The sequence below is a fragment of the Nicotiana sylvestris genome, chromosome 4 (genome assembly GCF_000393655.2).
Source record: "Nicotiana sylvestris chromosome 4, ASM39365v2, whole genome shotgun sequence".
Classification (NCBI taxonomy): Eukaryota; Viridiplantae; Streptophyta; class Magnoliopsida; order Solanales; family Solanaceae; genus Nicotiana; species Nicotiana sylvestris.
In genome coordinates, this window is record NC_091060.1 from 95194946 (window position 1) to 95206340 (window position 11395).

General features: G+C 38.6%; 1 protein-coding gene across 1 annotated transcript; it reads left to right on the forward strand.

Moving 5' to 3' along the window:
- Nucleotides 1-700: 700 nt before the first annotated feature.
- On the forward strand, nt 701-5035 carry LOC104222372 (chaperone protein dnaJ 10). The gene is made up of 10 exons (XM_009773602.1): nt 701-887; nt 1512-1571; nt 1670-1752; nt 2035-2188; nt 2909-3038; nt 3137-3295; nt 3374-3552; nt 3622-3702; nt 3860-4003; nt 4760-5035. The coding sequence occupies exons 1-10, from the start codon at nt 801-803 to the stop codon at nt 4838-4840; spliced, it is 1158 nt and encodes a 385-aa protein (XP_009771904.1). The 5' UTR covers nt 701-800; the 3' UTR covers nt 4841-5035.
- The last annotated feature ends 6360 nt before the right edge of the window (nt 5036-11395 follow it).

Genomic DNA, 11395 nt, shown 5'->3' on the forward strand with positions numbered 1-11395 from the left:
ATTGAACTTGCTCAGATTCCTCCAAGATAATAGCATTTGAAAGCCTTTCCTTCAATTTTTGCAAGAAATCCTCTGGATTACAAACCAAAGACATGTTGGAAAATCGAAAAGGTAAGTGACACATTTAAGAAAATCGAATAAGAAGAATCAGTATACTCATACTGTCTTCTATATATATAGTAAGATGGCTTCTGAAGAATTGAGTGAAGCCACAGAAGGAGAGATATTGTTACATCAATGTTAAGTTCCGGAGAGATATGGAGATCATTGGGAGAAGGATGAGGAGAAAGGGGGCTGAAGTTGTTTAAAAATTGGGTACAAGTTAAAAGTTTTAAAAAAATTGGGTATAGATTAAATGAGAGCGACAAAATAAGGCGCCCCGTGGAATTTTTACATTGGATATGGTATAGGTAGGTCCAAAACCCCACCAACAAATGGGCCCCCAAACAAATCTAAATAAAGTCCACTAAGGAGAACAAGAAGCCCACAGCCCATCACTCAAAAAGGGAAGTTTCAAAAGATAGTTGATGGAATGATCAAAGCCACAAAGTGACGGTTAAAATACTGTTTTTCTCCCGCGAAAAGCTATCATAAAGCAATTAGTTTAATCCTTGTTCAGAACTGGAAAGGTAGATTAGTCTCGTGGGGTGACTCTCATTCTTCTGTGACATCTTCATCAGACCCCCCCCCCCCTAAAACCTCTCACCCCGCCTCTTCTTCTTCTTCTTCTTTAAAGTTTTGTTGATCATAAAATTTGTGAAGTTTTTTCAAACTTTTTTTTGGGATTTCGGAAAAAGGAAATGGTGAAAGAAACAGAGTATTATGATGTTCTTGGTGTTAGTCCTTCAGCATCTGAAGAGGAAATTCGCAAGGCCTATTATCTCAAGGTTTTCGAACCTATGTCTTAATCTTTTTACTTTCTATAATTGGATTTTATGTAGCTTTACTTAGTGATGTCGTTGATTTGTTTACTTTGTTATATAGTTTAAATTTCATCTGTCGTCTATACTTGTAGGATTTGATAGATGGATCCAAGTAGTGTAATTCATGGAATGTTTATTCTAGAAATGAAGGTTTATTTGCTTTGACAGTTTAATGTACCAACTTTTGTTTTGATTTGAAGTACAAAATGGTTGTGGAAACTGTCTCATCCTCTCTGATCTGTTGAAAGGAAATGTTTGCTTGAAGAGCCGCTGAAGTTACCGTTACAGGATTCATTATAGTAATTTTAGTAAATTCATGAAAGAACTTGGCATCACGTTGCTCGGACTCTCCGAAAATTTTACCGGGTGCGTGTCAGATCCTCCAAAAATAGTGTATTTTTGAGGATCCGATACGGGCGTAGCATCATTTTGGAGAGTCCGTGCGTGCAACATAGCTTGACATCTCTGTTGATTTTCCTTCGGTGTTCAATCCTAAGTCTTAATGCATTTCAGATTAAAGCAAAAAGAAAGATTTCTTGTGCTTGTTGAATGATATGGAAAATCTGCGTCTTTCATCCTCTGGTGCAGGCCAGGCAAGTTCACCCTGATAAAAATCCAGATGATCCTCTTGCTGCACAAAGATTTCAGGCAAACTCATATTGCTTATTCCTTATTTATATTTACTTATTCTGATAATCTTGGCATGATAATTTATTCGTTTTGATGTTTTAAATTGTAACAAACAGGAATTAGGGGAGGCATATCAGGTTTTGAGTGATCCAGTGCAAAGAAATGTATATGATCAAAATGGCAAGTCTTGTGTCTCCAGGTAATCTTTCTGTAATTTCTTCTAGGTTATAAAAGGCCTTTTTTAACTTCAAATTGCTAATTCAAAGTGTAAAGACTTTGTGTAGCCTATTGATTCTACTGTTTTATATATCTTGAGCTTTTATTGAATACCTCTAGTCATTTTGAATGAAATATTAATACTTGAAGAACACTAGGCAAGTACTGGCTGATTCATAAATTTCTATGCAAAAAAGATGTTCTTAGATATCAATGAATGAAGGCTACATGAACTTTAGTACTATTTTTTATGTCCTCTTTGTAGGGAAACTATGCTTGATCCGACTGCTGTGTTTGCGCTCCTCTTTGGGAGCGAACTTTTTGAAGACTACGTCGGACATCTTTCTGTGGCATCAATGGCTTCCTCTGAATTAGTTGGCGAAAATGACGACCCTGAGAAAATCCATGATAGACTCAAGGCAAGTATGTCTTAAATTTCAATAACATACGAGTATGTTTCCACTTGTTGGTAGTTTCTTTGTAAGAAAACTATCAAGAAAATGTTTTATTGAAGATATGTGTGATATCTCTTTTTGTTGGGTTAAAGGGGTCCAAAGATACTCTTAATATGGTGTGTTATTGTCCGCTTTAGGACAAGCCCGCACGGTTTTCCCCGAAAGGCCTCACACTATTAAGATCATCCAACTACTTATAAGTAGTTTATTTTATTTTTTTTTACTTTCCATGTGGGACTTGTTCACACACTCCCAACAATCTCCCCCTTGAACTAAGTTTCACACGACCCATCACCGTTTATTGGCTAATGTAGAGATTAACTATGTGCCACCCACATGATCCGAGTATTTACGGTCACCGAAGCCCAAGGAGAGACTGTGTATGCGTCTTTGAAGCTATGGGTAAAGGTTGTGAACCGGCCATAGACGGGTAAAGGTACTAAGTCGGGCCCTACGCCATCACTTCGCCATCTCCATACTCGTCTCGCCAAACCATTGGCTCTGATACTAGTTGTTGACCCAAAGCGGACGATATCACACCATGTTAAGAGTATCTTTGGACAGTTTTAGCCCAACACTTTTTAGGACTAAATGTTCTGTAGAAAAGGAAACATACCTTTGTTCTCTTTAGTTTACTAGTACCTTTTTTCAGTTGATTCACTATGATAGTACTGTGTTATGAAGGGTGTCCAAAAGGAAAGGGAAGAAAAGCTTGCTAGAATACTCAAAGATTTTCTTCAACAATACGTTCGTGGTGACAGAGTGGGTTTTCTACGACGTGCTGAATCTGAAGCTGAACGGCTTTCACAAGCAGGTCAGCTGACTACTTCTCTTGCATTTCTTCTAGTGATTTCTCTTAGTTTTAGTAATGGCAATACCCAGAGGCGGATCTATGTGTTATTCTCTTAACAGCATTTGGAGCTGAGATTCTTCAAACTATTGGATACATATACACAAGACAGGCAGCCCAAGAGCTCGGAAAGAAAGCAATTTACTTGGGAGTTCCATTTATGGCCGAATGGGTTCGCAACAAAGGTCATTTCTGGAAATCACAGCTTACGGCAGCAAAAGGTACACTTTGATCATTTCAGTGAAGATCCGACCTCTCCCTTCCTTGTCATAATGTGGTGGACTATACTGGCTTTTTAGGTGCTTTTCAACTGCTGCAACTTCAAGAAGATGTTCGTCGCCAGTTTAAAATGGATGGTAGTGGCCCTGAAAATGACGTTGAATCACATCTCAGATTAAACAGAGAAACACTAATGAATTCATTGTGGAAACTAAACGTTGTAGACATTGAAGTAACTCTTTTGCATGTCTGCCAATTGGTAAGCCTTTTGTTCAAAATTATCCCTTTTTGCTTATGTTGCTAGGGCTTATTCTGTTTAATCTTTCAGGTTCTACAAGAAGGCAATGTGAAGAAGGAAGAACTGAAGAAACGAGCGATGGCTTTAAAGATTTTGGGAAAAGTATTTGAGGTAGGATTAAGAATAACTTGTGAAGTGTTGCACCAAGTCCAAAAAAATCAAATCTCGTTTAACTTTCTAATACTAATAGTCTCATAGATAGGAAATTTTGTTAGTTATTAAGCTTATACGTAGTTGATGATGTTTCATATCTACTTATATTCTGCAGAGGGAGAAGTGCGGACAAGGTGTTGGGACGTCAAAAAAGATGACAATAGGTGATATAAATGCAGAGGAAACCAGTTCTGATAGCAGTGATGATGAGGAAGACTCACCAACAACACTAAATTATAAAACTCCTCTACTCACACAGGTTAACCTTTTGCATTCCGTTCACTTACTACTATCATTTGAAACCAATGACTCTAGAGAATGCTCCTTTAATATTTTAGCTAATAACTCATTTCCAAACCTGTCATTTTGTGATATGGCATGTCCTTCTATTTGGGTGAAGAGGTTCATAAGAATTTAGAGAGTTTAAGGTCTTGGAAAGAGGAAAATAACTAAGCCACCCTCACAAGTTTATGGGTTTGAAATTCTAGTACATTTAAGTTACTTAATTTTAAACTAATAATTTATATAAATTTCTTAATAAAAATACAGGGTCCGGACCAAAGCTACTTGGTTTGGTCGAACCCGCAATTAATAAAAGAGCTAGCTCCGCCCCTGGCTACCCCTGCGTGAAAGCATAAGACGTAGATTACTAACCGATTGGAGTAAGTAGTCTTCTCCGAGAGTTTCACACACAAAAACGACTTAAAAGTAACAAGGTTCTAAAAGAAAGACTAGCCTCAACTCTCAAGACAAAGGAGGCAGGTTAAAATGATTAGTCTTGACGCCCTCCTTATTAGCAGTACATATATATTGTTTTTGTGTTCGGCTTGATACTATCTTAGTTTCAGATGACTATTCAAAAGGAGTTATTAGAGGCAGCTCTACTAATCTATTTTTCTCTTCAATATTTGAATAGTTTATTTTATCACATTTATTTTTTGATGTCATTAACAAAAGTTGATACAGTTTGCCCTCCATAACTTGTAACCTTTATATTTTTGTGTCTCTTATGCAGGGAATAGGCAGACTCTTTAGATGTCTGTGTAATCCAGCATTCGACGTGGATGATGAAGAGATTGTGTACAAAGGCAAGTGAAGAGTTGTGGTTTCATATTCATGATACAACAACAAGAAGACATAAATTAACATATCATATACCGTTGCGGTACCCATAATTGAAAAACTCAGAAAGGCGTAAGCCATGATTTGTGCAGCTTTTGTTTGTAATTGGAAAGATTCTTGACATTTTGCAATCTGTAATGAAATGTTGTTTGAAGTGGTAATATTAAAAATCTGGAGTCCATTACTCAAATGGTACTCAACTATTTCAAATTATCTTTTAAAGTCACTTTTCTTTCATTTGTAACAACAAAGTCACTCAACTATGCCTATTGCACTCAGAAGGTCACTCAACTAGATTTTTCAAATTTTGGAGTGTCAAATACTCCCTCCGTTCCAATTTATGTGAACATGTTTGACTGGGCATGGAGTTTAATAAAAAATAAAGACTTTTGGAATTGGGATTTTTACATTCTTATGTCATACAGTAAATTATATTACCCTCTATGCTTAACTTTTAATAGAATTATCTTTTATATACCTAATTATCATTTATGTACATTTTAGGAGTTTTAATGGTATCAATTAGTCTCCTAATTTAACTTTACCGTATATTCCCACTCCCCCAAGTTTCTCTCTCCAAATCTCACCCCCTCACCCACGTATCAAATTACACCCCACGATTTCCTCTTCAACCACCCACTATTTCTTCTTCTAAAACCAGCGAAAATCTGTAACCCCTCCACCATTGACAACCATTAAAAAGCTTTGAAGCTTTGAATTCGAATTTGGGTTTTCAAAAGACATTGTTTGTTTGGATTGGATGTTGTTGCAAAGAATTGAGAATTCTCTCTACGTCTCTCTCTATCTCTCAATCCCAAATTTCAGTAATATAAAGCAAAGGAAAATAGAGCAGCAATTCCACCATTGACAGCCATTAAAAAGCTTTGAAGCTTTGAATTCGAATTTGGGTTTTCAAAAATCATTATTTGTTTGGATTGGGTGTTGTTGCAAATAATTGAGAATATGGTTTGGAGTTTATATCACAATTTTGAGAAGTTTTGGTGAAGATTAGACTTGGTTTTGGCTGAATTTCAGATTGAAATCGAAGAAGAAGAAGACATGACATACATTATATTGCAGAAATTGTAGAAAAATTGTATTCTGTTGTTTATTTATTTTTCTTTTATTCATTTAACTATTGTATGAAAGTTGAACAACATTGTATAAAAATTATATTTAAGTTGTATGATATTGTAGTGGTATATAACTGAGTAGAAATAATGTACGAAAATTGTAGATAAGTTGTAGATAAGTTGTATAATATATAATTAGTTGTATGAAATTTATTTTTACTATGTAAAAATTGTATTTATGTCACGACCCGAATTTCCAACCTCGAGAGTCGTGATGGCGTCTACTAGTGAAAGCTAGGCAAGTCAACCAACTGAAATATTTACCTTGTTTTCATTTTTAATTTGATAACAGTTAAGAGCCAACAATTAGATAACAACAGAATTGAATAAGCGGAATGCTGTGTTGTAAAGTTTTAATAATACTACTAATACTAATTCATAACAAATCTACCCAAGACTGGTATCACAACTTCATAGACTGTCTAGGAGTACTACAAATAAAGGTATGAAAGAAATAAATACAACACTGTCTCTGGAAATACATGAAAGAAACAGGAATAGTAGATAGAAGGAGACGCCAAGGCCTGCGAACGCCTGCAGGACTACCTCGGGTTGCCTGATGAACAAGAGATAGCAATCTCACTGCGATCTGAAGTCTACAACACTGGGATCTACACAAAAGAGTGCAGAGTATAGTATCAGCACAACCGACCCCATGTGTTGGTAAGTGTCTGGCCTAACCCCGACGAAGTAGTGACGAGGCTAGGACCAGACTACTGACTAAACCTGTGCAGTTATATTATGTATAGCGGAAAATAAAATAGAAATAAATAATTAAATATGGAAAGGGGACATGCTGCGCGGGAATATCATTTATCAAAAGCAATTCAAGAGAAAAGCATAAAGACAATTTAGAATTCACAGCAAAAGAATAAGGAAATCGTAACCAACCAATAAACACTTTTATTATCTACTATTGCAGCGCGCAACCCGATCCAAATCATAAAAATACTGTTGCGGCATGCAACCCGATCCATATCATTTATCACTGTTGCGGTGTGTAACCCGATCAAAATATATTGTTGTTGCGGCGTGCAACTCAATCCAAGCATAATATTGTTGCGGCGTGCAACCCGATCCAAATATAACATTGTTGCGGCATGCAACCCGATCCAAATATAATATTGTTGCGGCGTGCAACCCGATCCAAACATAATATTGTTACGGCGCGCAACCCGATCCAAATATAATATTGTTACGGCGTGCAACCCGATCCAAATATAATATTGTTGCGGTGTACAACCCGATCCCAATATACAATTCAATACCAATCATAATGGAGTCCCGACAAGGGAACAATAAGGGAACAACAATATTCCGGCAAGGGAATCAATAACATCATAATAGAATCAAGTAACAACAGAAAATCAGTAAATAAACCTAAAGGACAACATAACTCAATTATCAGCAAGATTCAGGAAAATCAAGGACAAGTGCACGACATCACCCTTCGTGCTTTAACACTCTCTTACCAAAACAATAATCACAAGAAATAAGGGCAAGAAAATAAATGAAACCACAATAAAATCCCTGCAAAGGAACAACAGTACAACAATCGAATCCCAACGAGGGAACAATATCAAAAATCATCTTCTCTTTTCCTTTTCACATTTATTTCACAACTCACTTCACAACTTGAGTCAATGCTCTATAGGGTTCAAGTGACATTATACTTCCACAATTCATTTTACAACTTGAGCCAAAGCTCTTCAATATTCAAATACCAATATTACTTCCACGAGCTTTACTCAACAATAAAAATCATCACAAAAGGCATGAACAATACAAACGGAGTCACATTAACCATAGTATAAGACTCATGGGCATGATTGAAACCAACGTATAGATACTCGTCACCATGTCTATACGTCGTACTCAACAAATAACACATAGCAAATAGGATGCAACTCCTAATCCCTCAAGCTAAGGTTAGACCAAACACTTACCTCGATGCCACGAACACAATTCAAGTCTCAACTATCGTTTTATCTCTTGATTCCACCACCAATTCATTCGTATCTAGCCACAAGTTACTTAATTACATCAATAAATGCTAAATGAATCACTTCTAATGCATGGAAATGAGTTTTCCAAAGTTTTACCCAAAAAGTCAAAAGTCACCCCGGGCCCACATTGTCAAACCCGAGGTTCGAACCAAAACCCCCATTCCCTCACGAACTCAAATATATAATTTGTTTTGAAATCGGACCTCAAATCGAGGTCCAAATCTCCAAAATTTGAAAAATCTAGGTTCTACCCAAAATACCCAATTTCCCCCATGAAAATTATTGATTTTGAGTTGAAATCATGTGAAGAGATGTTAAAGATTGAAGAAAACTAGTTAGAAATCACTTACAATCGATTTGGAAGAGAAGTTGTCTTTGAAAAATCACCCAAGAGTGTTTTGGTTTTGAAAGAGTGTGAAAAATGGTTGAAATGTGTCTAAGTTATGAATTTATAGGTTGCAGGTATTGCAATTGCGACCAGGGTTCGAAATTGCGAACCCAGACTCTGATAAGCTTGCATTTGCGAAGCAACTTTCGCATTTGCGAATTCGGATTTGCGAACATCCTGTCGCATTTGCGATGAAGGCCCAAATGGGGAACATCGAATTTGCGAAGAAAAATCTAGCATTTGCGAGGAAGGGCTGTCCTGGGCTGTTTCGCATTTGCGACTCAGCCCTCGCATTTGCGAGTCAGGCTTCGCATTGCAGGCTTGTAATAGAACAACTGAAACCTGCAATTTTCCCCAAGTTCAAATTCCACTCGTGGCCTATCCAAAACTCACCCGAGCCCTCGGAGCTCCAAACCACACATGCATACTAACTCAAAAACATCATATGAACTTATCCGTGCGATCAAATCGCCAAATAACCTCTTAAACCACGAATTTAGCATAGAAATTTAAGAAAAATCTCAAAACTCTCAAAGTATCAATTTTCACAACTGCGGGTCTGAATCACCTCAAACGACTTTCGTTTCTTACTAAATTTCACATACTCATCTTAAATCACATATAAGACCTATATCGGGCTCCAGAACCAAAATACGGGCCCGATATCATCAAGCTTTAAACACATTTCATTTCCAAAAACTCATAAATATTCCAGAAAATAATTTTCTTGAAAAATTCATTTCTCAGGCTTGGGACCTCGGAATTTGATCCCGAGCATACACCCAAGTCCCATATTTTCCTAAGGACCCTCCGGGACCGTCAAATCACGGGTCCAGGTTCGTTTACCCAAAACGTTAACCGAAGTCAACTTAATTTATTTTAAAGTCAAAATTCATCATTTTCCACAAATTTTTACATATTGGCTTTCCGGCTACATGCCCGGACTGTGCACGCAAATCATGGTGAGCCAGAAAGAGGTTTTTTTAAGGCCTCGGAATGTAGAATTTATTTCTAAAACAAGTGATGACCCAAAAGGGTCATCACATTCTCTACCTCTAAAACAACCGTTCGTTCTCGAATGGACATAAGAAGGAAGTACTTAAGTCGGGGAAAAGATGGGGATAACGGCTCCGCATGTTGGATTCGGACTCCCAGGTCGATGCTTCAGCAGGCTGACCTCTCCACTGAACACGAACCGAAGGAAAACTCTTCGATCTCAACTGACGAACTTGCCGGTCTAGAATAGATATCGGCTCTTCCTCATAAAACAAGTCCTTGTCCTACTGGACAGTGCTGAAATCTAACATGTGGGATGGATCGCCGTGATACTTCTGAAGCATGGACACATGAAACATTGGATGCACGACTGATAAGCTCGGCGGCAACGCAAGTCTATAAGCCACCTCTCCCACTCGATCAAGAATCTCAAACAGGCCAATGAACCTAGGGCTAAGCTTGCCCTTCTTCCCAAATCTCATCACGCCCTTCATAGGCGACACTCAAAGCAATACCCGCTCACCGACCATGAAAGCCAAATCACGAACCTTACAGTCGGCATAACTCTTTTGCCTAGACGGAGCTGTACGGAGCCTATCCTGAATAATCCTGACCTTGTCCAAGGCATCCTGTGCTAGATCTGTACCCAACAACCGAGCCTCTCCTGGCTCAAAACGTCCAACCGGCGACCGGCACCGCCTACCATACAAAGCCTCATAAGAAGCCATCTGGATACTCGGCTGGTAGCTGTTGTTGTAGTCAAACTTTTCTAAAGGCAAAAACTGATCCCACGAGCCTCCAAAGTCAATGACATAAGCTCGGAGCATATCTTCCAAAATCTGAATGGTCCGCTCGGACTGCCCGTCCGTCTGAGGATGAAATGTTGTGCTTAACTCAACTCGTGTGCCCAACTTTCGCTGAATTGCTCTCCAAAAATGTGAGGTAAACTGCGTACCTCAGTCCAAAATGATAGACACGGGCACACCATGAAGGCAAACATTCTCCCAGATATGGATCTCAGCTAACCTCTCGGGAGAATAGGAGATTGCCACAGGAATGAAATGTGCTGACTTGGTCAGCCTATCAACAATAACCCACACTGCATCAAACTTCCTCTAAGTCCATGGGAGTCCAACAACGAAGTCCATAGTGATACACTCCCACTTCCACTCAGGAATCTTAATCCTCTAAAACAAACCACTAGGCCTCCAATGCTTATACTTAATCTGCTGACAATTCAAACATCGAGCCACATACACAACGATATCCTTCTTCATCCTCCTCCACCAATAATGTTGCCGCAAATCCTGATACATCTTAGCGGCGCCCAGATGAATAGAGTACCGGGAACTATGGGCCTCCTCTAAAATCAACTCTCAAAGCACATCCACATTAGGCATGCAAACTCGTCCCTGCAGCCTCAAAACTCCATCATCTCCTAATGTAACCTACTTGGTACCTCCGTGCTGCACCGTGTTCCTAAGGACACACAAATAAGGATCATCGAACTGCCGATCTCGGATACGCTCCAATAAAGAAAAATGAGCGACTGTGCAAGCCAACACACCGTTGGGCTCAGAAACATCCAACCTCACGAACTGATTGGCCAAAGCCTGAACATACAAAGCAAGCGGTCTCTCAACGACTGGAATATAAGTGAGACTGCCCATACTGGCTGACTTCCTACTCAAAGCATCGGCCACCACATTGGCCTTTCTCAGATGATATAAGATGGTGATATCGTAGTCTTTTAATAGCTCCAACAACCTTCTCAGCCTCAAATTTAGCTCATTCTGCTTGAACAAATACTGCAGACTCTTGTGATCCATGAACACCTCACATGCCATGCCATACAGATAATGCCTCCAAATCTTTAACACGTGGACAATGGCTGCTAACTCCAAATCATGAACCAGATAGTTCTTCTCATGAATCTTCGACTGTCGTGAAGCATAGGCAATGACCTTGCCATCCTGCATCAACACTGTACCAAGTCCAATACGAGA